Raw genomic sequence first — 26,540 nt, forward strand, 5'->3', positions numbered from 1 at the left:
CATGTCCATCCGCTTTATCTCTTGGTTGATTTGTTTTCCCCTCTCTCCCGGACTTGACATTTGTTCTAACGCTAACCCCGACTTGTAGTGTGTTTAAAGTTGTAAAATTCAGTCTCCACCTATCCACCCCCTCTAGGCGACTTTTAGTCGGCAACAGACCCCTCCACCCTTGTTGCACCTGCTGCTGCATAGCACCTGCTCCATCACCACCACTCCGCACCCGAGCACCACCTCGCATATCGCTCGCCTATAAACCCCCCACCAGCTCCCTCAATCCCCATCTCGCTCAAAGCAAAGCACACACCTGATAAAATCCCTTCTGCCAAATCGCAAGCATCTCCATTTTCCACTCCCTCGCCCCTAAGATCACGATGCTTGGTGATTCTTGGGTTGAAGACTGTTGTACATGGTTCATAGTCTTTGGTTTCCCCCTCTGTATGATGGTAATGCTCTTTGATAGAATCCTCCAGTGGGAAGAGCAAAGAGAAAGAAAGAGGCAGTAAAAAGTGAAAGGAAAATAGTGAAGAGAAGATGAGAAGAAGGTTATCCCAAAATCAACCCTGTGTCAGTCATCTCTCCGCAGCCTGCTCAAGCAGCAATAGCAGAAGAAGGCCCCATAACACCCGTGTTATGAGGTACTTCAAGGAGTTCAAATACTTAAGATTCAAGAGTTCTACCCTCATTCTTTTAAGTGGGGTAGTGTTCCAGTAAGGTTGATGCTGTGGAGAAAAATAAGGCCCGTAGCAAGCTTGTCGAGGATCCGATCATCCAAGCATATAAGTTTCTAGATGAGAAGTGGTCACCCAAGTTTTGTTGATGAAGCACCAGAAGATTAATCAAGGAAGGGATCCATGGATGAGTTTGTATGAGGAAGGTTTGCGTGTTGTCATCGATGCTTCTTCAATAAGCTAGCTGCCAAGCGAAAGCTAGAAGCCTGAAGATGATCTTTGAGTAGCCAGAATCAGCGTTTGCAATCGGCAACCGAATGCTCCTCAAAGGCTAGATTTTGTTGAAGTTCCATCTCCTCGAAGCGTCTGCAAAGTGAAGATATGTAGCTGAAGTAAAGCTATACCCATAACCCTTCTAAGCCGAATCTCGAGGACGAGATTCATTTTAAGTGGGGTAGATCTATAGCATCCCAAAAATTCAAATCTTGAAAATTTCTCAAACTCGCTCTAAATTCAAATTGAATTTTAAATTTTGTGTCAAAATGTTTATTTAGGAGTTGATATCAACAAATAAAATATAGTGGTCTATATTCTCTCCAAAATCCTCGTCAAAATATCCTACAAATATTTCCCTAGTGATCCCCTCTGATTCTTTCCAGAAATACTGCCCAAATATTCCACCGATAATTCTCCAAATATTTTTCCTCCTTAGAAATACCTTCAGAATAATTTTTAAAGTCCCTACAAATATTTTCTTCATAATTTCCTCATGCTCATACGTTTATGTATGCCTCTGGTGTCATACACTGAGCTCTACAAAGCTAATTACACTTATACAAGACAAATACATGCTTATCTCCCACTAATCCTCGCATCCTCCCCCCTAATCCCCCACCTAGCCTATAAATAGAGGGGCAAGGGCCTCCTCTCAAGCCACCCCAAGCCATTTCATGGCAACTCTCTCCCTCCCCGCACACGCCCACTCCACCTCCCACACAAGCACACACTAGCACAAGGATCGTTCGGTCGTTCTTCGATCGTTCGTCCACCTGTTCTTAGTTTGTTTGTTTGTTCGTTCGTCCGATCGTTCGATCGTCCGTCAGATCGTTCATGGTTTGTTCGTCCGTTCGTCCGATCGTTCGATAGTTCGTCCGTTCATTTGTCCAAATAATCTTTGTTCAGCCATTATGCTACCGAAATTCCGATCGTTCGTTCGTTCGATCATTCGACCGTTCGTCCGTTCGTTCGTTCATAGTTCCTATTCATCGTTCATCGTTCGTTCATAGTCCCTATTCATCATTCGTCCGTTCGTTCGTCCAAATAATCTTTGTTCAGCCGTTATGCTGCCGAAATTCCGATCGTCCGTTTGTTCGATCATTCGATTGTTCGTCCGTTCATTCATAGTTCCTATTCATCGTTCATTCATAGTCCCTATTCATCGTTCGTCCGTTCGTTCATCCAAATAATCTTTGTTCAGCCGTTATGCTGCTGAAATTCCGAACGTTCGTCCGATCATTCGATCGTTCGCCCGTTCGTTCATAGTTCCTATTTATCGTTCATCGTTCGTTCATAGTCACTATTCATCGTTCATCATTCGTTCATATGACTATTCACCATTACTATTCATCATCTTCACCATTCATTGTTAATATTCACCGTTACTATTCATCATCGTTACTATTCAACGGCGCTATTCACATGTACTATTTATCATCGTTACTATTCATCGGTGATATCTATCGTCACTATTTTACCGTCACTATTCGTCGTTACATTTCATTGTTACAATTCATCGATCCTCTGATCACCCCAAGTTTCAACTATTCATCCATCATGTTGTCCAGCTCACCTAAGACCAGCCAGACCAATATTCCAGTCATACAAACCCTGATGACTGTGATTTTCCTTCCAGTAAGAACTTCCCATCTGGTCACCCATCCCAGATTTCTCCAAGTTGAGCACGCTTAACTTTGGGATTCTTTCGAGCCAGGCTTCCAAACTCAGATTTCAATCATTCTTGTTTCTGAATTCTTATCAAATTATTCCCTATCCAACCATATCATCCCATAAGCATGGTTCATATTCCAGAAAACTCCCAAAATACTCTTGTCCCATATTCTGCCTATAATTTTCCTGTTCAGACTAAGTCAGACGATTCACTCGTCACTATTCTCACCAATAGTGAACTCTACTATACTACACCACATACACCCATCTATAAATACACCAAGCTACCCTCTCCCTCTCCAGTCTCCACACACTCAAAACCCTCAGCCAAGGCAAACACCCTACCCACTCAGTTACTCCGCTCTACCGGCTACACACATAGTGTCGCTTCACCTCCAATCCACCCTCCTGGTAAGCACCTCCGCTCCACCACCAGTAATATCACAACACCACATGACACAGATTCTGTTCAAGACTCTACCCATCCATATATCGCCATTCTGACCACTATACTAAATATTTGTTGATATACTTGCTGGTTTGTATGTTTGCTTGTTCATGTTGCATAGTTATCGGAGCGTTCGTGCCGTCTCATGAAGGCCAGATCTGCAAGTCTACGACAGACGGTGGAGCCAGAAGCCACTTCCGCGAGCTCTCACCCTTTCGCCGAATAAGCACGGCATGCTCACTGGATCCCTTTGATGCATAAATTACCTATGCTTTTTCAACCACAACCCTCAACCTGTTATTTTATGCATGATATGATTTTGAGACAAGTTATTATGGCCACCCAGCCTTTTGCCGCAATCAATCTTTATACTCCTTGATATCTTTGTCACAAATGATTTGAGAAAAGGTGTGAGTTTTCAAAAAATGCTTTTCAAAATGGGTATGATGAAGGGTTGTCACCCTTATCACCTTTGAGCGGGATGATCAGGGACTCCCTGGTTTAGGGGAGGGCCTAAGGTGATGGCTCAGCTGGTTTAGGTGTGCGCATGAAGGATTGTCCCTCTCGCCTAAGGACCGGTTTGTCATCACTCCTTACTTATACTCTTATCAAGTACAACCACTCGAGACTGTATGGGCGATCGCTCAATCTGAACTTGTACGGTCCAAACCCCAGGCTTATGATGGCTGGGGAACACCAGGAGGATAAGGAGGGGGAATGTTTTGTCCGGTTTGGACATGGTGGTGGCCTGACTCCTTCTGTTATAATCGTTAAGGTAAGGATGTGCAAGGAAAGAGAGAGATTCGATATTCAGATCTCACGACGATGAGATTGCAGAAACCGGACTAGTGGGTAAAGTGTACACCTCTGCGCAGAGTTTAAAAACCTATTCGAATAGTCCGCGTCCACAGATATGGATGAATCATGGCATGGATTTGACAATTAGTGTTTTGTTTTCCAAAAATGCTTTTGAAAAGTGGTTTTAAAAGGTCCGGCGGTTGAGCCGTGAGCTATGGTGGACGGGAAGTCCAATAGCTGTTTTTAAAATGAAAACCAGTGGGAAACTGCTGAGATACCTGGATGGTTTAGTCCAGGGGATTTTGCTCTATATTGAAAAAAACTTCCTGCTCCTTTGGAGAGGACGCGCTTTGAAAAATACAAAATGTTTTACAAAATAACTCTGCATCAAATATTGCTATTTCTGTAAAATATCCTGAGCTCCACATATTCCATGCATTATATTTGATTTCTCCATTCCGTGGGTGAAGGTGGGCTGCTGAGTATGTAAGTACTCACCCTTTCTTATTTGTTGTTTTCCAGAGAAGGAGATCGTTGATCGGGTAAGAGTTACGCCTGTTCCCAACCTTGCATGTGGCTGTTTGACCGCTGATTTGCTTCGCTGCGTATATCGGGCTGCTTCAGCCCCACTCTGATGATATGTCCCGAGTTGTGGACCAACTCTTAAAGTTGATCGCCACCTTTATAGGTTTGTCTCGTTTTAGCAGATATAGAATCATCTGTTGTATAAATGTGTTTACTAGCCTCCTGGAACTAGTAATTGTATCACATTTGAGTCCGAGAGGATTGAGGTGTTTCAATCTCGGCGAGGTGACACACAGTGAGATCATGGGCGACACAACGATGAGAGATGAGATCAGGTGCCACGACAGATCAAATTCTTTTTATTTGTTGGCTTAGGTTGATTCTAGGCAACAATCCTCATAAATACATGGAACATTTGGGCCTCCTTTCGGGTTGAGGCCCTGGTCGTCGGCTCATTGCCTAGGTCTAGAGTCAGGCCTACATAGGGTCTTCCTCGAACTAGTTTAAATCATCTCTCTAAACTTTTCAAAGCAAAACCATATGAATAGTGACACCGAAAGCCACCTCCGACCTACAAAATCTATTTATCGTGGGTACAGAACCACAATAACTATTGATATCAAATACTTCATTTGTCCTAAAATAAAATTAGTTTTAGTTTTTCAGTGAATACGTACAATATTTGGTGTGGGTGTTCTCTATGTGCATATATATATATTTATCATTATCTAGTTAAATATAAACATAAAAATCAATAGCTAAAATAGATATTAATTTGGTACGGAGGGAGTGAGTAAATATAATAAGAGATGAACGTTTGTACTGGAATGAAAAGCAGTAAATGACATGATCGTGCAAGTTTAGGTAGTGAACTAATTACTCTTACGTCGAACAAAAGACAAAGGCAACAAGCCAGAGTCAAACCTCACTCGAGCCGTACAGGGACAAAGCCGTAAATTCCGCTACGTTTCTCTGTGCCGGTCCCACTCTCTTTGGCTTTCTGCGCGCACTGTGCTGCTGAGTTGGGTTTAGGGATGGCAACGGGTACATACCCGTCGGGTAGTACCATTCCATACCCGTACCCATCAAAAAAATTCTACCTGTCGGGTTACCCATATATACTCGCGGGTATAAAATCTTACCCATACCCGTACCCGCGCGGGTATTTTTACCCGTCGGGTAACCCGTACCCGCTAGGAAAGAATTAAATTCCAATATACCAATCACTCAAAATATTAAATAAACATATAAAAACAACTTCAATTTCACATATAACAAATCATATGATTACATAACTTGGTATCTAGGCAAATGATAACTAGAGAAGGGTTTTATTCTAGCTAAGTTGGACTCTATTAGATGTTTATAGTGCTATTGATGCGGGTATATTTTACCCACGGGTAGACGAGTATGGATAGTACCAACCCATACCCGTACCCATCTACCCAACGGGTAGAAGTTTTTACCCATTAACATACCCGCGGGTAGAGAAATCATCCCGTACCCGCCTTCATATCGGGTAAAACCCGTCGGGTATTCGGGTTTCGGGTACCCATTGCCATCTCTAGTTGGGTTGGGTCTCCGTGTCGTCTCTGCGACTCCACTTGCTCTTTTCGCTGGCCCTGGCTACTTGCGGCAACTCCCATCTCCACGCGCTCTCCCATCCGAGATCTCAACCGCCTCGCCGGCGAGCGACTGACGGGCGGACGGTCCCGCCGGCTATGGGGAACTGCTGCTCCGATGAGGTGAGCCACGCCGGCGCTCATCCCGTCGGCTCCGCCACCGCCAAAGCCGCCTCCGCAGCCTCCGCCGCGGCCGATCGCTTTCTCCGCTCCCGTGGTGCCGGCGCGTCCACGCAGATCGAGGTAGGGAGCCCCCAGCACCCTCTGGGTACACGGCGCGGGCGCCAGCTTGCAGCGGCTCGGGCACCGGCATTGTGCCGGGCGCTGGCGACGGCTCAGTCCCGCTCCCGCCGCGTGTTGTCCTTTTGCTTGTTTGCGGATCGATGCTGTGGTTTTTTTGGCGTTCGCAGAGGACATACCGGGGTGGCGGTGACTAGTTGGTTTGTGATTGGAGCCATGTGAATTTTCAGTATCTCACTCATATTAGAGCCTCCGCACTGGTCTTTCCCTTTTTCGGTTTATACTACATTACTACTAGCTATCTGGTCCCCCGTCACGCTTCCAGGCTGCGGATTACCCTTTCTGCGAGGATTCAATGTTTTACCATTTGGTTCACGCGATGTAAAAGTGGTAGCGCGGGAAAGCGACTCGTTGGCTTAGGCTAGGATAGGATACTGTCATGTACTCATGTTACTGCTACGTTACTCGTTGGCTTAGGCTGGGATAGGATACTGTCATGTACTCATGTTACTATTATATTGTATCCCTGTCAAAAGTTGTCACGACATACTATACTTGCACTTTCGAAATAGAGAACGTAGCAAATCCTTCTAGTGCTAGGTAGTTAAGTCCATTTATTGTGGGGCAAAATTAAATGCTAGAAATGTACTTATTATGTATGGGAGGGAGGACATATAAGCTGTGATGATTGGGCACTGGGCTGATTTGATTATGCTGGCCACTGGTTTGGTGCTTTTTCATCAATTCTGCTGATTGTGATCAGTGGCTTTTGTGTTGCCATGGAGCTGTGATTCAAGATGGTCATGATGGTTGAGTCATATGTTCTATGATATATCTATTGATTTGTTTACAACCTGTTTTGTGTATCTACTCTTTGGGTCCTCACTGATTTTGTGAGTAGCATTTTTTAAGCTGTAATTAACTAGTATGACCGTAGCAAGTTCTTCATTAATGCTATGTTCTGGGGCACAGTTACTTGGAATTGTTTGATATGGGTACCTGGGGACTTTATATTGCTGTTTTAGTGTCATGTGATACTGATTCCTAAGGGTTTGGCTCCAATTTTGCTCCATGTGAGGACTGTGGTCATATAAGTGATTTTATATCATGTGTTACTTTGATTCTACTGTGTTATCTGTAACTTGTAGTAGTAGAATTTTAGTCACTGAATTGATAGGGCTTGTTTAGTTGTGTAGTATTTTGATTCTGCTTGTATAACATGTTGCAGTTATCTCTCTCTGCATCAAATTTGGGTGATCAAGAATATTTTCCCAAGGTATGCTCCTTGTTGCTCCTCTTGCATTTGTGGCTTATTGTGTTAAATTATGCTTCTGTATTTTCACTGGAATCTATATATATACTAGTATGTCATGTCACTATTGAATGAATTTGTTAGTGCATGTTGAATAAATTCTTTAAAAGACTAAAGTGTTTAATGGAGCAGTTATAACTAATATTCTAAGAATGCAACATATAAAAAGGAAGTGCCAGGCTAATTATGGACTTTCTTATCTCATAGTGTACAGTGCTAATCCGCTACTGAGTTTTATCTCACAGCGTACATTGCTAATCCGCTACTGTAGCATATCCCCATTTGAATAGGCTAAACATTTTGAGATTCTGATAAAAAACATGTACACTATCCAAATGGGGAGATAGTAAGACAAATTCTTGAAGTCTTATCACATAAAGTTTCAAAATCTCAGAATTACCTTCATGCTAGATAATCCACATTTCTAGATCCCTGATCATCCAAACGACATCTTAATATGCTACATAAATATAGGTTGGTACTGGCACGAACATTCTTATGGTGACATCATTTATTTTTAAGGACTGTATGCACAATTTAATTCTGTTTAGTTAGCATTTGATTATGTCCCAGGAAACTTGTAATAGGAACTTGAGAAGCTAGCCTGTGTTTTAGATGATACTTTACCATTTACCATTTTACCTATATCACCAAATTTTGTGGCATATTCTTATGCCACCAATGTTAAAGCAAGACAAACAAAACTATAAGAAATCCACTTTAGTTCTCCTGGGACTCTTACTATCATTTAATTTGCATCCCACAAATGTCAAATCTTAAAACCAGTGCACATTAGTTATCATGTGCCTGAATCACCTGGTTTTGTCCTATGTTGCCTCCCAGTCACATTCTCACAGCAGTATACACCGAGTCAGCTGTCAGCTCCACCTTTTACCCTTTTTCTCAAACATGCAGGAGAGTTGTGTATCTATTAGGGCCTGTTCGCTTAGGCCCTCCCCGGCCGGGATCACGGTCTGATCCCCGTGGAATACCACCTCCTGGAAACAATCCTGGTCCAAAAAAGAAAGGCGTTCGGTTAAGCCCCTTTTGTCCCCGCCCTGGAACTGTGCCCGGTCGAGTTCATGATTTTTTTATTGCCCCTGGTCTGGAACGGCGCCCGGTCTCTTAGGGGTGGAACGGCACCCACGCGACATAAGCCGTAAAGAGTAGGCGGCAACGACGGTGTATGGGCGTGACATTAACCGAATAAACTTTTTGAGGCAGGGATTAAACCATAAAGGGATTAAACCCCCAAGAGAATTAAGTGAAAGGGAGGGATCCACTTAATCCCTCCATGGATTAGATCCACTTGGGGATTCAATCCCTTGTAAACGAACATGCCCTTAAGAAGAAAGGGGGAGAGCCCTTACAAACCCGCAGATTCAAACACACGCTAGAGAGAAGCTAGACCTTTTTTTTCTCTCTTTTCCTCCCCTCTTTCTTCTCACCACTAAGCTAGACACACTTGCAGTCACAGGCAGGTGCCATGTCCTATACAGTATACACCCACTGCCTCACTTATTCTACCATACACACAACTAGTTATCCTTCTACTGCCTTAGTGCTCTTCTGCACACCAAAGTCTTCCCTTTTTCTGCTCTCACCTTCTATTGCTTCCTGCCTTCCTCCTTCCTCACATGTACCCATCCCTTCTCAAGCTCCAATTTCACCATTGTTTCCAAGGCCTTTATTGAAAGCGAAATACGTCATAGAACTGGCACTTTGAATTAATAGATTTTGTTTCCTTTCTAGCACCTTTCCTTGCCCATTGCTTCAAGGAAAATAGCTGCAGCTACTTTTCGCTCTGCATCCATGTTACCTCTGAATATTTGTCGAGCTCTTATGTTGCCTCCCTTTGTTAATTGCTTTCTCTTTTCCCTCAGAGTAAACCCATGGTTGTTGTGTATTCCAAAAAGAGAGATGGTACACTAGAAGAAATTGGGCGCAGTGAAGTAATTTTAAATTCATTGAACCCATTTTGGACGACCAAAATCAGTGTGCAGTACCAGTTTGAGGTTCTTCAGCAATTGGTGTAAGATTCTGTCAATGTATACTTTAAACTTCTCCAATGCTGTATCTTATATAATCATCAAGAGTGGATGTTGCCCTCTTAATTATCTTATTTTTTTAACTGATAAGTTTATTTGCAGGTTTCAGGTCTTTGACATCCACCAGCAGTTCCATGATGTCAGTGAAAAGGTGATTATTGTTGCGATTCTGTATTACTTCTTCGGTTGTACTCCTCTATCCCAAAATACATGGTACACATGCATTTAAGACTCAAACTAAGTGATATTTGACCCACAATTTTCTAAGACATTATGAAAAGTTTGTGATACAATACAAAAGTGGTTACATTGGATCAGGGATGTCTTGGCATAAGTCGGGGCCCAGTGCTGAACTCCTAAATGGGGCCTAGAAGGCTAGCAAAAGAGAACATAAAATAGTATATGGATGATAATGTTTACATTGGCAATGAGATATATCAAGAATTGTACCTATTCCTTGGTTGCATAATCTTAACTTGAACAACATTCTTTTGTTCTTTGAAATGAAATTCTCTTCAATTTTTTTTTTGGGAAAACGCAGGAGAATTGCGCCTCAATATATTAAGAAGAAGAGATAAGTCCAGATCAAAGAGACCTGGACAGATTACAAGGCCTCCTCAGGGAGGCCAGAAACACAGGAAACTGAAAAAATCCATCAAACTCAACCTACAACTCCCTAGTCTCCAGGAATTAGGGCGGCAAGGTATGAAAGACCCTTAGCCCCGGCCATCTCCCAAGACTGCCTCTCCTCCCTAGCTAACTTAATTGACAGATCTAAACTAGGAGTACAACCATCAAAAACACAACTATTACGAAGCTTCCACGTTATCCATGCTCCTAAGGCCACAAGAGAATTAAGACCTTTACCAGGAAGACCAGTAGCCAACCCAGAAATCTGCTCCCACCAAGCCATAAATGAAGAATGTCCTGGCTGGGGAGTCAGACTCTGAAACCCAAACGGTTTAAGAAGAGAAAACCAGAACACCCTTGTGAACACACAGGAGACGAGGATATGGTCAATAGTTTCAGCTTCCTGGTCACAAAAAAGGCACCTAGCTGGATGATCCAAGCCTCTCTTTGCAAGTCTGTCAGCAGTCCAGCATCTCTTGTTAGCCACCAGCCAAAGAAAAAACCGACACTTTGGAGGTGCCCAGGTTTTCCAAACCAGGTGATAGTGACCAAAGGACGTTGATCCAGCAAAGAGGCCTTCATATGCCGACTTAGCCGAGTATTTACCATCTGCCGCAATACTAAAAATATGCTTATCTTCCACTTCAGGCTGCAACACTATTTCTGAAAGAAGCTCCCAAAGATTCAAATAATCCACTAGAACTCCCACAGACAGAGCACCCTTTATATCAGATATCCATTTTCTGTTGGAAAGAGCCTCAAGCACAGTTCTTCTATTTGCAATCCTTTTAGGAATGATGGCAAATAATCTAGGCGCCAGACTACACACATTCTATCCCAAGATCCATTTATCTGTCCAAAACAAAGTGTTTGCTCCATTTCCAACCTTAGAGACCAAAACAGTGGAGAAGAAAGCTCCTGCCTTTTTTGGAACTTGGATAGGGAGGTTTGCCCAGGGTTTTTCTGGATCAGTTTTATGAAGCCATAACCATCTCATACGAAGGGCCCAGCAAAGTTCCTTTAAACTAGAAAATACCCAACCCTCCCAAATGGAGGGGTCTGCACACCCTTCCCCAGGCAACCAGACAATGTCCTCCCCTGACTTCTTTGCGGCCTTTCCAAAGAAAACCCTTTCTAATTTTATCAATTGCCTCCAAAGCCCATTGAGGAAAATCAATGGCCATAGCTAAATAGATGATCATACTGGAGAGCACATGCTGAACCATAATCTTCCTACCAGCTCTTGTCATAAGATCAGCTTTCCAACTCGGAAGACGGTCGGCCACTCAATCATATACTCTAATCTATCTTATCCAATATGTCACTCTCAAGCGCTATTGTGCAAATCATTAATCCTTTGTTAATTTATTTTAGAATGTAAGTACGACTTCAATAACTTCATTTTATACCTTATGCCATATTTAGATTTGATTTGTTTTGTGCTTAAAAGGTATTTACTTGTTTCAAATATATATTTTTTATCTTAAAATGGCAATATTATTTTTTATTTCACAGATTTCCAGAACACCTCCAGATATGTTAAAAGTGACTACTTAGAATTCCCAAAGAGAAAAGAATAAAATGCATATTCTTAGTCTTGACTCTTGAAACTGGAGTTCCTGCTTATTTGAAGCATGATTTGATCCATTAAGCATACATTTGCATTGATTTTTGCAGCTGCTTTGCAGTTCATACACTAATCTGCTCTGCAATGCAGATGCTTAAGCTAGAGGAACAAGAGTTTCTTGGAGAGGCTACCTGTCTTTTGTCAGAGGTATTGGCTAACAGGATTTTTATGTTTTTTCTTGGCTATATATTCTTTTCCTGACTAATTTGGACTTTGGTGAATACTTTAAAATCCTTCATTTTCTAGTGAGAACAATTATTCTGTCCTAATATGAAGAGAACGTCAAATAACTTAACAAAAAAGGAAAGGGGAAATAACAATCTAAAGAGATTAGAAGACACTATGATAGTGCAGAATACATGTGCATTCTAATATTTGTCATGTTTGCCTGCTGTGCAACTTGGGTAGTGTTGAGTCATGTGGTGATTTATAGTGATCAATAAATAGCAGGTAAGTTCTCAAACTGAACCTGTAAAGTCAAACTTCCATCCATTTTTATTTGTTTGCTTGCACTATTCAAATCTATGATGCCTGATGTTAGCGTATTGTGTATTCGGCCTTTGCCCATATAATTGGGTATATTAATATATTCCCTGCCCCAATAAGGGTTAGAGTTTCCAATGTAACATGGTATCAAGCCTTCTTCCCCTCCTTTGCTTCTAGCTGCCAGGGAACTCCCACCGGTGGCCAACCCCGCCCCCTTACTTTGACCCCGCTGCCGGACACCCTCCCACTCGCGGAGCCCCTTCCCCCTCCCTGTTCCCAGACACACGTTGTCTCCCAGGCCTCGGCCACGCCACGTCGCCTCCCACCCCCGCCCGGGGCCTATCTGCTATGTCTCCGAGGCCGGTGGCCCGAGCCCCGCGCTACTCACCCCCTCATCCGCGACGCCCCTCCCTGGTGGACATCCCCGCTCGCGGTGCCCGCGGCCATCGTCCTTGCCCCACCCTCCTTGTTCGTCCTCTCCACCCTCGTCGGCGAAAGTTAGGCTAGGCTCTGGCTCCCTCCCTCCGCTATGGATCTTCTGGAGCGCCAGCAGGCCACCTCTCCTCCATGTCGGCACATCTCCTTCAACTGACTGCCTCGCCTTTCCCTTCATGGCCGCCGGCGGCGGCCCCTCCCTGCAGGCCGACGACGCCTCCCACCCGTTGCGCGGATCAACCCTACACCACCACCGCCTCTCCCCCAACGTGTGACTCCCCTACCTCGTCACGCCTGTGGCCAGCGCCCCATGCCCCAACTCCCTTGCCGTACCACCATCCAGACTCCACCCCTAGGCGCGGGGACGGTCGGCCTTCCCTCCCCAAGCTCGCGACCGGGCCTCCTACCCTTCCCTGCAACACGATCAACCAGTTTCCCCTTTGGAGCCCTGCTGTTTGCCACGCGGTCGACCGTCCTCCCCTCCACCGACCCGTTGGATGACCTCCCCTCCCTTGCAGCGTGGGCAGTCATCGTCCTGACGTCCGTGGCGTCCCCTGGCTTCTTCCCAGCAGAAGGCTTCTCCTCGACGGCCACTAGCCTCCCCTGCTTCTTCACCACGACCGGAGCATTGCTTGTAGCTCTCAGCCCACTCCCCACGACGTCGGTGGCCAACAAAGTCGCCCACCTCGTGCCCGACGCGGGCGCCTGCTCACATACTAGCAGCGACCCACCTCCCCTCGACGTCGACTTCATTCTCGTGCTCGGCGCATATGCCCCCTCGATCGCGAACTCCTCATCGGGCTCCCCCTGATCTGCCACAGCTACCCACATTGCTCGCGATCGCCCCCTTCGGTGACTACCACCGACCTCTCCTTTCGTGCACCTATTTCCTCGACGCCTGTCCTTCGCCATGCCGCGGTCCACGTGCCTCCTTACCGTGTGCTCCTTCACGACGACCAGCGTCTCCGGGGCATGTTCATGGCCTTCGATCGGGCCATGAACCAAGTTCTCCATGGCTGTGTTGAGCTCTACCACCCATCGACCTTCATCCATCCTTAGGAGGGCCGCCATACTATTGGGTCGTTTGTGTTCCACAGTGTCGAGATTGTCTCCATGATCGAGGCCTTGCATCATTGTCAGTAATGGGTCGACTCTTTCTTTACCCCATCCCCATAGCCCCACTTTCCCTTCTTCCATCATTGTCAGTAATGGGTCCCTGTCACCTCAGTAGGCGACACGGTTCTTCCTGGTCCTTTGTACCTCAACAACATCCTTGTTGCCCCCAACATCATACATAATCTTCTCTCGGTTCATCGCTTGCCACTGACAACCACTGTTCCATCGAGTTTGATCCCTAGGGGCTCACCATACGAGATATTACCACTCGTGTTGTGGTTGCCCGATGCGACAACTCTGGCTCCCTATATCCTATTTGCTTCCTTGCTCCACCTCTCTCATCTCGTGTGACCACACCTATCCCCTCACTGCTACTGCCTCTGCCTCCACTTGGCATCGTCATCATGGCCACCCCGGCCACGACGTCCTCTTCAGACTCTCGGGCACCTCAACCATCCCCTGCCCCCGCGACAACGTTGCCTCGCCTTGCCATGCTTGTCCGCTTGGGCACCATACTCGCTTACCCTTCTCTTCCATGTCCATCATAACTCGCCCCATTGATCTTGTGCACTGTGACCTTTGGACATCCCTGATATCAAGCATTTCTGGTTACCGGTTTCTGGTCATCTTGGATGGCTTCTCTCGCTACTTGTGGACCTTTCCCCTCCGTTATATATAGAGGGGAGGTCTGGACCCGTTACAATCCGTATCCCGAGCTAAATCCACGGTTTTCGCTAACAAATACCGCAAGAAACTCGGAACCCTAACTAATTCTGCGCGCGCGGACCGTTTGCACCACCAGTGCGGACCGTCCGCACCACGGACCGTCCGACTGCCTATTTTGGCGCCCAACACCTGCTGGCCAACCACACCTGGGATCTAGTACCGTGTCCACCAGGCACCAACGTGGTCACCATCAAGTGGATCTTCTACGACAAGCTTACCTCGGATGGCTCGCTTGACCACTATAAGGCCTGTTTGGTCCTTCGGGGCTTCACCCAGCGCCCTGGAGTGGACAGTGGCGAGACCTTCAGCCGTGTCGTCAAGTTCGCCACCGTTCGGACCATCCTCTCCCTCGCCCTCCCGAGATTGGGCGGTCTATCAGCTCGATGTCAAGAATGACTTCCTCGTGGCACTCTGATAGAGATTGTCTACTGCAGCCAGCACACCTGCTTCGCCGACTTCACTCGTCTGGATCTGGTCTGTCGGCTGAACCACTCCCTGTACGGCCTCAAGCATGTTGGAAACTGCGCCGGAGAGACAACCCTGCAGGTTGCCGGCGAGTTCCTACCTCCCAGGTAAGTTCTTCAGGTATGAGAAAACCTCCCAGGGACTCACACGCACACGAACTCTTTTGGAGAGGAACACAGCAGATTTGGTGGCGTCCTATTGACTGCCTTTTCTTAGCCTCTAAGGCCATATATTTATAGACTTTCATAAGGAAACAAACTAGCTATTACAAGGTAATAATCCGGACTGCTATCAGTCCTGATCTTGCTGATTGGATTCGTCCATATAAGACTGATCCACTACCATACTAGCTATTTCCTAAAACAGAATAAGTAAACTAGCACCAATCAAGGATTACTTTCCTAACAATCTCCTCCTAAGCCTTGTGGTGCAATTTGTCTACATCCACCAGTCCGACCTTAGAGCGCAACTCTTGAAATTTTGTCTTCCCAAGCGGTTTCGTCAGGAAGTCCCCAAGCTGTTCTTCGCTCCTGATGAAGCCCACTTTGATCTGCCCATTCTCAGCACACTCCCGAACAAAATGATACTTCACTTCTATGTGCTTGCTCTGACCATGTAGCACTGGGTTCTTAATGAGGGCAATAGCTGATTTGTTGTCCACTTTTAGCATTGGAGCTTTCAGTGATACTCCTTGTACTTCGGCCAGTACCCTACTCAGCCATAATGCCTGACAAGCCGCATTGGCAGCAGCTATATATTCTGCTTCACAGGTTGATTGAGCCACCACCTTTTGTTTCATCGAAGTCCAAGTAACTGGACTATTGTTCAGGAAGAAAACCACTCCAGTAGTGCTCTTCCTGCTGTCAACATCCCCAGCATAATCACTATCACTATACCCAATCAGCCCAGCCTCCTTCCTTCCTTTTCTTCCAAACCACAAACCCCAATTCTTGGTTCCCTTCACATACCTCAGAATGTGTTTCACAGCCATCATGTGATCTTTGTGGGGTTCTTCCAGAAACCGGCTGACATATCCCACAGCAAACGCAAGGTCAGGTCGAGTGTTGACCAAATACCTCAAGCTTCCTACTATGCTTCGGTACACCGTGACATCCACTAGGGGTTCAGTGCTCAGTTTGCTCAGCTTCAACCGTGTCTCCATGGGAGTCTGACACGGGTTGCATTCTCTCATTCCATTCTTCTCCAGAATTTTTTCTGCATAGGCTCCTTGGCTGAGAGATATTCCCTCCTTATTTTGCCTTACTTCAATTCCCAGATAATATTTCAGTAACCCCAGATCTGTCATCTTGAAAACAGCTGCCATCTCTTCCTTGAACAGCTTGATGTCCTCACAATTTGTTCCAGTGATTATCAAATCATCCACATACACGCCAACCACCAACTGTGACTTGATGTTTCTTCTGAGATAAATAGCAGGTTCTGAAATGCTCTTTCTGAAACCAAGAGATTTCATTGTCCTGTCCAGTTTCTCATTCCAGGCTCGAGGTGCTTGGTGTAGCCCATATAGTGCCTTCCTCAGCTTGAGCACCTTGTGTTCTTTTCCAGTGACCACAAAACCTGCTGGCTGCTGCACATATACCTCTTCACCCAATTCACCATTTAAGAATGCTGATTTCACATCCATATGATGTACTTCCCAACTCTCATGTGCTGCAAGTGCAATAAGCAACCTCACAGAATCAAGCCTGGCTACTGGAGCAAATACTTCATCATAGTCAATACCATGTTGTTGTGCATATCCCTTCACTACCAGTCGTGCCTTGTGTTTGGATACTGCACCTTGTTCATCCCTTTTCACCTTGTATACCCATTTAAGACCGATTGCCTTGCGCCCTGGAGGAAGATCCACAAGAGTCCAGGTCTGGTTATCTTCAATTGATTTCATCTCCTCCATCATTGCTTTTCTCCAGCTCGGACTCCTTTCTGCTTCACCAAAAGAGACTGGTTCATCGGCGCTTACTGCATGTAACTCCTCATCTAGCAGCCTCCTTGTTGCATAACCAGGTGGAGTTTTGGATTCCAGTAGTCCATCTACCTTGCGGAATCTAAGTGGATCATCTTCTGCTCTATAGGCATCTAGATACTCATCAATATTTCCCTCCGGTGGTGAAGCAAACTCCACTTCCTGCATTTCATCCTCCTCTTCCGAAACATGCCCTGTATCAACATGAGGGGTCCGAGGGGACAGACCTCCAGCTGAATGCTCATCTTCAGATTCCCCAGCAGTTTTCTCATCTCCTTCAGGATGTGTCTGCTTTCTGATGGCATATTCCATTGTGAACACATCTTGATCTTCATTTTCTGAATTGATGTCCTCCTGGGTTTCCCAATCCCACTGAGCCTGTTCGTCGAAGATGACATCCCTTGAAATATGAACACACTCAGTGATGGGGTCATAAGCCCGGTATGCCTTCGTGCCTTCTTCATAGCCAATGAAGATCATTTTCCTTCCTCGATCCTCCAGCTTCTTTAGATGAGGAACAGTGTTTCGGACATAGACAATGCAGCCGAACGTCTTGAGGTGGTGAACTGCTGGTTTCTTGCCATGCCATGCCTCAAATGGAGTCATCCCATCTACACTCTTGGTTGGGCACCTGTTCAAAACATAAACAGCAGTTTTTACTGCCTCTCCCCAAAACCAGCCAGGGAGTTTCTTTGCCTTCAACATACTCCTTGCTGTGGCCACAACAGTCCCATTCCGGCGTTCCACTACGCCGTTTTGTTGAGGACTGTACGGCGCAGTGTGTTGTCGGTGAATACCACTGGCCATACAATACTCCGCAAATTCACCCGAGGTGAACTCCCCACCTCGATCAGTTCGAAGTGTCTTCAACTTGAGTCCAGATTCCCTTTCAGCTTGCATCTGAATTCTTTTCACTGCATCAATAGCTTGGTCTTTCGACGAGATTGCAGCCATCCACATATATCTACTCAAATTATCCACCAACAACAAGAAATATTTGTTACCTCTTGGTGTCATTGGGGCAATAGGACCACACAGATCACCATGTACCAATTCCAAGCGCTGTTTTGCCCGGTATTCTGCCTGCGCTGGAAAAGAGGTGCGTTTCTGTTTGCCTGTCTGGCATGCCTCACACACCCTTTCAACCTGTCCGAGCTTGGGCAAGCCTCGGACCAGTTCTTCTTTCTCCAGTTTCCGCAGTGCAGCCATATTAACATGACCAAACCTCTCATGCCACCGCCAGGCTACTTCATCTTCGCGCCCACGCACTGCTAGGCACACAGACTGTTGTATCTTCAAATGAAGGAGGTACAACCTGTTTTCAGCTCGCACTATTCTTGCTAGTAATCTTCCATCAGGTTCCCTAATATGCATCACCCCATCATCAACATGAATCTTGTACTTTGCTTCATCAAGTTGCCCAATACTGATGATATTTGTTGTCAGGCGAGGAATAAAATAAGCCCCAACAAACGACCGGGTCTCGCCATTCTTGCACATAAACTTGATGGTTCCTCGTCCCTCAATCTGAGCCACCGAGTTGTCACCGAACCTGACAGTACCCAGCACTCTGGTATCCAGATCGGTGAAAACAGCCCTGGATCCGGACATATGATTTGTGGCTCCAGTGTCCAGGATCCAGGTTCCCTCCTCTAATTTCTCCTCTTCTTCATGCTGTAAAAACACCTTCTCCTCCCTGATCTCTAGATGAGAACTAGACATCTTGCAGCATGGTTTAAGTGTTGAGGTCTTTACCGGGAACGTCTTTGCCACAAGAAGTGTAGCCTCCTCTTCTTCTTGGACAGCATGTGCTTGCTCCTTCTTGTGCCTTGACGGACACTCTCGCGCCCAATGTCCCATCTTGCCACACCTTCTGCACTCATCACCAGTGACCTTTCCAGCCGGTGGTCCACCTGATGAGCGCCCTCCTCTGCCACGACTGCGACCACGGCCCCGACCACGCCCACGGTATCCTCCATCATGGCGCCCTGATCTTCCACCCGAGCTGCTGCCAGGATGGTGCTCGACTTCCTTCTTGCGCCGGGCATTCCACTCTTCTTCCGTGAGGTAGAGTCGACCACTGTGCTGCAGTGATCCTGGGGCCTCCTCAAAGGCGTCCTCCGCTGCCCTCAACCTCCCCACCATGTCAGACACAGTGAGGGTTGACAGGTCGAGGAGAGTCGTGATGGAGAGGACGATTTGCTTGAAGCGTGGTGGAACGCTGCGAGCAATTTTCTCCACGATCTTCTCTTCTTCCACGCCAGCTCCAAGAGTGGAGAGTTCCGCTGCCATGCCATTTAGGCGCAGCGCGAAATCTTCAACGGACTCACCGTCATTAAACGTTGCCAAGTCGAACTTCCTCCGAAGCAGCACAGCAGCAGTCTTCTTCATGCGATCATCGCCAACCCGTAGGTCTGCAATGGTCTTCCACGCCTCCTTTGCCGTGGACTTGTCTGCGATCGAAGACACCATCTCTGGTGGCACTGCGCTGCAGAGAGCGTCGAGTGCCATCATTTCTTCATGGATGTCTGCTCCTCCGTGCTCGATGACGTCCCACAACATCCTCGCCCTCAGCTTCACCTTCATCAGGAGCGCCCAGTCCGAGTAATTGGTCTTGGTGAGTGTGGGATATCCACTCCCTGCACTCACCTCACGAATTACTCGCTGGACCACTGCTCCATCTTTGGAGGTGTCGTCGCCGGGCTTCCTGAATGTCGCACTGCTATCAACAGTTTTCGACATCTTGCTCCTCCTCAGCTCCGATACCAATTGTTGGAAACTGCGCCGGAGAGACAACCCTGCAGGTTGCCGGCGAGTTCCTACCTCCCAGGTAAGTTCTTCAGGTATGAGAAAACCTCCCAGGGACTCACACGCACACGAACTCTTTTGGAGAGGAACACAGCAGATTTGGTGGCGTCCTATTGACTGCCTTTTCTTAGCCTCTAAGGCCATATATTTATAGACTTTCATAAGGAAACAAACTAGCTATTACAAGGTAATAATCCGGACTGCTATCAGTCCTGATCTTGCTGATTGGATTCGTCCATATAAGACTGATCCACTACCATACTAGCTATTTCCTAAAACAGAATAAGTAAACTAGCACCAATCAAGGATTACTTTCCTAACAAAGCATGCGTTGTGGGCCTGGTACAGTCGCTTCGCCTTCCACTTGGCCTCCCTTGGCTTCGTCAAGGCCAAGTCGGACACATCCCTCCTGTTCGTCTATCGGCGCGGCGATGACACCGTCTACCTGCTCCTCTACATCGACGACATCGTGCTCACGGCGTCTAGTGCCGATCTTCTTCAGCGCACGATCGTCGCCCTTCAGCGCGAGTTAATGATGAAGGACCTGGGGCCTCTCCACCAGTTCCTCGGCATCACATGCTGAACGGAGGCCTTAGGGTCTCTTCCTACACCAGCGCCAGTACGCTCTTGACATCCTGGAGCGGGCTGGCATGTTCGACTGCAAGCCCTGCTCCACGCCTGTTGACACTCAGGCAAAGCTCTCTGAGGACGACGAGCCCCCGGTCGCCGATGCGACATCCTACCGGAGCCTCACCAGCGCCCTTCAATATCTAACCTTCTCCAGGCCCGACATCGCCTACGCCGTCCAGCAGGTGTGCCTTCACATGCACACCCCACAGGAGCCCCATCTCACCGCACTCAAGCGGACCCTTTGCTACCTCCACGACTCCATCGACTACGACCTTCTCCTTCGACCTTCCCCGCCGTCGGAGCTCGTGGTCTACACCGACGCCGACTAGGCTGGCTGCCCCGACACGCGCCAGTCTATTTCTGGTTACGCCGTGTTCCTGGGCGCCAACCTCGTCTCCTGCGTCGCCAAGCGACAGCTCGTCGTCTCTCGCTTCAGCGCTGAGACCGAGTATCGTGTTGTGGCCAATGGCGTGGCCGAGGCCTCCTGGCTCCGCCAAATTCTCCAGGAGCTCCACAGCCCCCCCCCCCCCCCCCCCCCCCCCGCCAGCGCGTCGCCCTCGTCTACTGCGACAACGTCAGCGCGGTCTACCTCTCCACCAATCCCGTGCAACATCAGTGCACGGAGCACGTGGACATCGACCCGCACTTCGTCCGCGAGCGTGTCGTTGCTGGTGACGTTCGGGTTCTCAGTATCCGGACCACGTTGCAGTTCGCCGACATCTTCACCAAGGGGCTGCCGTCAAGTGTTTTCGCCGACTTTCGATCCAGTCTCAACATCTGTACAAGATAGAGTTGAGGCTAGGGGGGGAGTGTTAGACCTTGTTAGGGTTTTGGGGCTAGCCCCCTTGTATTTATCTGCATACCCCTATGTAATGGGCTAGGCCCAACTACTCTTGGTATATTAATACAACTTCCAACCCCAGTTAGGGTTTCACTCATTCCAACTCAGACAAGAGTTGTGCTGCTATTGGATGGTCACACAAGACACTGGACATGAAATATGTTGCTCTTGGCAGCAGCTTTTTTGTTGCACTACATGCTTGGTAGATGTGTTTCTCAGCTTCTGATTCACAACCATCTAGAGGCTATTATACCGTGAAGGCCGTGTAGTTAGCTTCAGACTTTGGTACAGGGAGGGAACACAGCTAGACAGTATATATAATTTTAAGGGGCTTCATTGAAAATTCAAAGACCGTCTCTGCAAACCACCATGTTTGTGCCAATGTGTTGTCGCACCAACTGCCTAATGACTATAGACCATTAGTTGATTCAATTTGTTTAGTGACCTAGATGTGCAAGTTTGGAGTGCATGTACCCAATTGAACCTATATGATACGTCACAAGTCTCATGACCCTTAATGCAATTTACTTGCATTTACAACTTTAACACAATTGGTAGCTTGTTCTCTAGTGGCCTAAGGTAACACATACATGACTTAGATATGAGCATCATATTTTACAACTGCAAAGCAGCACTTGCATGTTGCATCACCTGAAGGTTGTTGTGGTTCCACAATTTCTTATGTTAAATTGTTTCAAGACCATCCTAATTTTGGATTAATACCATTTTTTACTTCATTGAAGACAGACTTTTTTTGCAGGTTATCACCAAACGGGACAGACTGCTGACTCTGAAGCTTGGTGTTTCTGAACATAACTTGCCAAATCCTAATAATTTTGGTGAGCTAACTGTTCAGGCTGAAGAAAGTTCAGGTTCAAAAGCAATAATGGAGATGATATTCCGCTGTTCGGATCTTGAAATCAAGGATCTTCTAACAAAGAGTGTAAGCTTTGGTCTTATGTTTTTAATACTTAGGTCGTCGGTCTTCCGTTCCTTTTTCCTTGGTACGTATTTGCGATTGCTCTAGAGTCTAGACTAACTCTCTAAGATTCCAAATTCTGCCTACCCTCTCCTCTCCTCTATGCGGCTTATTTAGTCCTGCCGCCTAACATATCTAACCAATCTTCTATATTTAAGCTAATCTCCCTAACCATCAACAGCTGGCGCATTACCCTCTTTTGCTGGCTGTTGGGATACCTTTGGGCGCCTATGCTGACACGTACTGCCCACAAAAGCATCAATACCAATGCTTATCTTCTTTTTCTTGTGTCATATTCCACCATTCTGGCAGCCTACCTTGTTTGCTTGTGTTCTATTTCACCATTCTGATTTCTGAACATACTTTGTAGCAGGATACTTTTTTGCTAATATCTGGAATATCAGATAGTGGAATGCCTGTTCCAATTTGCAAGACAGAAGTAAGAAAGAATGATCTCAATCCTAGGTGGAGGCCAGTGAGTCTGAATCTGCAACAGATTGGAAGTAAGGCATGAGACTATCTTCTTTCTTTTTACATTTGTACTTCTGTTTATGGTTGCTACTAAAACCGTCTATTATCTGACTATATTTAACCCTGACACTCCTAGGCAACAGCATGCTTTTTGATTATGTGAGCGCCAACTATTGCGTGTAGTTTGATATCCAAATCTGTTGACTTTTGTTGGCTACTGATGAAATACCTTTTTTTTAATCTAGTCGTTGTTACGGTTATATTGTGTTGCAGGAGAACCCTCTAATTGTAGAGTGCTTTAACTTCAGTAGCAATGGCAAACATGACCTAGTCGGGTAATTGTCCTCTGTTTAACTCATTTCACTGCCTGCACTTGATATATCTGTTTTCTGTTTGCTTCTTTTCCACTTTAGTCTGTTCATAAGTATGTTCCATGGTGCCTTAGAGCCTGGGCCATTAATACTTGAATTCCAATTTGTTTTCTGATTAGATACCCTTTGTAATTCGACAGCAAGATAGTCAAGTCAGTTGCAGAATTGGAAAATATGTACCATAGGAAGAATGGTGAAAATTTCTTTGTTCCTGCCAGCAATGCACATGAATGTCACAGTAAGGAGGTAAATATTTTTTTTTACTTTGGAATGTCTTCAGCTGTTGCATTGTGCATATCGTTTTTCATTCTGATATTCAGGTGTTGAAGAGCCAGCTATATGTAGAGAAATATGTTGAGAGTAACAGACATACTTTCCTAGATTATATTTCTGTTGGGTGCCAGTTGAATTTTATGGTAGGCGTAGATTTCACAGGTATGCAACAGAGATGGTTTTGAAAATTGTCCTTTCCTCATTACTATTTCTCTAGCCATGAACTCATGCTTAATATGTTATTTGATGTTTATGCTTTCTAGCTTCAAATGGAAATCCACGGCTTCCAGATTCTTTGCATTATATTGACCCCTCAGGTCGGCCAAATGTATATCAGAAGGTGAATTGCTAATTGATTATCCTTTTTATTCTTGTGTTCTGATTAGTGATGGCCTTCTGAGGTTCTGAGCATATACTGATTTTGAATTTTTCTGTTGCTGTTTTGTGGAAGGCAATACTGGAAATTGGTGATGTTCTACAATATTATGACCCACCGAAGCGTTTCCCCGCTTGGGGCTTTGGAGCAAGACCTATTGACGGTCCTGTTTCTCATTGTTTTAATTTGAATGGCAGCACTTATCAACCTGAGGTATTATAAACTTTTTTTTGCTACATATGCTTTTCTTTATTCAGAATAATTTCAAATGTTGCTTCTTGAAAGCTGACTTCAACAGTAGATTGGCTGCTATATTTATTTTGTAAAAGTAAAGCATGTTTGGTGTTCTGGAGGTCTTATTCTCGTAGGAGCTATTTACTCATAAGCTGATCTTATCGCACTTCCTCAGGTTGACGGAATACAAGGAATTATGTCAGCTTATATCAGCGCTCTTCGTAATGTATCATTAGCTGGTCCTACCCTCTTTGGTCAGTTGATAAGCACCGCCATGGCGATAGCTAGCCAATCTCTTGCTGAGAATCAACATAAATACTTCATTTTGTTAATAGTCACTGTATGTATACCTGAACACATCATAAAAAATAGTTATCATGTTTTTCTTCTTAGACATCAAACTATTTTCCAGGATGGCGTGGTAACTGATTTTCAAGAGACTATTGATGCGATCATAAAGGCATCAGATTTTCCTATATCCATAATTGTTGTTGGAGTTGGAGGGGCTGATTTCAAGGAAATGGAGGTAATGTAAGGACCAAGTTGTTACCATTTTATAATTCATTTGTTTATTAGTATTTTCTTTGGGATCTAAAATTGAAATGTTTTAGAAATAGTTACTGGCTGCATAGATGCAGCGCTGTAGGAACATGGGACATAAAGAATTTGCTTCCCAGCAACTATTTGAGCTCCAGGAACAGAAGTTGATTATCAATGTTTCATTTTTTAAGTTTTAGTTCTATCTAGAGTGGCAATGAGCTCTAAGTTTTACACTATGAAATTTAAGGATCGGATCGAATTAGGACCGGACTCTATTTCTATTCATTTTTGAACTAAAATTAGGTAAAGGCTCAAACGAACTGTGAAGAAATATTTGGATCGTGATCCATAACCACCCCTTTCTATCTAGCTGTTAGTTCCTCAGTTTCATAGAATCAGCACCCGTGTACTTTATATATCGAGTGATAGTAACAATATTTGGTTTGTGATGTTTGAGCATAAGATAAATGGTGTGAACATGACAGTAACAATATTTGGTTTGTGATGTTTGAGCATAATATAAATGGTGTGAACATAGTTTGATATTAAATTTTGTGTCGTGTAGTTTCTAGATCCAAACAAAGGAGAGAAACTGGAAAGCTCAACCGGGAGAGTTGCATCAAGGGATATGATACAGTTTGCCCCGATGAAGGATATGCACGGTATGCATATGGCACATATTTCAATCTCTCTTTTGTTTTTCAGTTTCCTCGCTGAAAAATGATGGAACTTAGATGGTTCGTGTGTAATATAAAGTACTCCCTCTGATTCCAAATGTAAGTGGAGTGTTGCATAGATATCTGATAGTCTAATAATGTATAGTTTCAAATAGTATCTTGAGTCTAGTCGCATCAACTTGTGTGTTGATCTATACTCCATCTGTCCTAAAATATAGTTCTTTCTAGTCCTTTTTCTTTCATTCCACATTCGAATAAATGATAATGAATGTAGACATGTATAAAACTACATTCATAAGTTAATTAATGAATGAATGTATATTTAATCTAAAACGAATTATATTTTGGGACGGGGGAGTATTATTTTTAGGTTTCGATGGTTGAAGCTAAAGATATTTCTCTTAGGACGTGCATAATAAATGGACAGTAGGCTATCTTTTCAGTCAGTATAAAACAACAGGAACTGTTTTCATATATAGGCATGTGTATTGTTTTCTTTTAATTTCACGTTTCTGCATCTTTGGAACAAGCGGTCTTATAATTGGCGCGCACTTATTTGCAGGCACTGGGATATCCACACTTCAATCACTTCTTGCTGAGGTACCAGGGCAATTCATGACATACATGAGGACAAGAGAAACCCAAACAGACAGTTAGTACATGCATGCTGCCTTCAATCAGTACAAGATGCACCTTGGAATATTCTTTGTTAATATCATTTTCGTCCTTCCCGTTACATAGTGGTGCAAGTTTCAAGTCATGGGTGTGAGATAGATAGTATGGACGTGTCAAGTGTAGGTGAGACATCGATCTCCTGGAGACGCCAACATCAAATTGGTTAGCTGAGCTTGTTTAAAATCGTCGCCGTTAAAAAAAAATGCTGCTTGTTAAGAGAAATGAGGACCTCCACCAGCCCACCTTAATTCCATGGCATCTTTTTTTTTATTATTATTCTGTGTCAAGTTGGATTCCTAGGCTGTACCGCCCATCTTTCTCTACCTGTTTGTAAGATATGACTTTAGGGGTTTCGGCCTTTATTATCCCTAGTAGGCCCATTGGAATAGGAACTTTTTTGGCATTGCACATTAGAATTTTCAAGTGTTGGCATGGCTGTTTAGTTCTATGGTGGTGACTCGTGACCTGTATAATATAATTTAGACAATGGAATATACAGCATTTGTGGTACAGCCATGTGACAATGTCAGATTAAGATTTGAGGCATCTGGTTGCAATACGTTTATGTATCGTTTTCTCTTTTAACTA

General features: G+C 45.2%; 1 protein-coding gene across 5 annotated transcripts; it reads left to right on the forward strand.

Moving 5' to 3' along the window:
* Nucleotides 1–5,961: 5,961 nt before the first annotated feature.
* LOC100280648 (copine-3) lies at nucleotides 5,962–26,540 on the forward strand. Of its 5 annotated transcripts, none has more exons than NR_176456.1 (16): nucleotides 5,962–6,251; nucleotides 7,477–7,524; nucleotides 9,444–9,592; nucleotides 9,711–9,759; nucleotides 11,956–12,012; nucleotides 22,117–22,299; nucleotides 22,709–22,843; nucleotides 23,080–23,141; nucleotides 23,297–23,423; nucleotides 23,498–23,612; nucleotides 23,714–23,790; nucleotides 23,902–24,039; nucleotides 24,236–24,400; nucleotides 24,473–24,586; nucleotides 25,166–25,262; nucleotides 25,840–26,540. NR_176456.1 is itself a non-coding variant. In NM_001408108.1 (16 exons), exons 1-16 carry the CDS (start codon nucleotides 6,108–6,110, stop codon nucleotides 25,932–25,934), a joined length of 1,734 nt encoding a protein of 577 aa, NP_001395037.1. In that variant the 5' UTR covers nucleotides 5,962–6,107; the 3' UTR covers nucleotides 25,935–26,540. The 5 variants fall into 5 exon arrangements, 2 of the variants coding, with proteins under 2 accessions (NP_001395037.1, NP_001395038.1); NR_176455.1 differs by having other exon boundaries at nucleotides 24,473–24,591; nucleotides 25,840–26,498; NR_176457.1 differs by having other exon boundaries at nucleotides 22,706–22,843; nucleotides 23,318–23,423; nucleotides 24,473–24,591; nucleotides 25,840–26,444.

Source organism: Zea mays, chromosome 5 (assembly GCF_902167145.1).
Source record: "Zea mays cultivar B73 chromosome 5, Zm-B73-REFERENCE-NAM-5.0, whole genome shotgun sequence".
Taxonomy (NCBI): Eukaryota; Viridiplantae; Streptophyta; class Magnoliopsida; order Poales; family Poaceae; genus Zea; species Zea mays.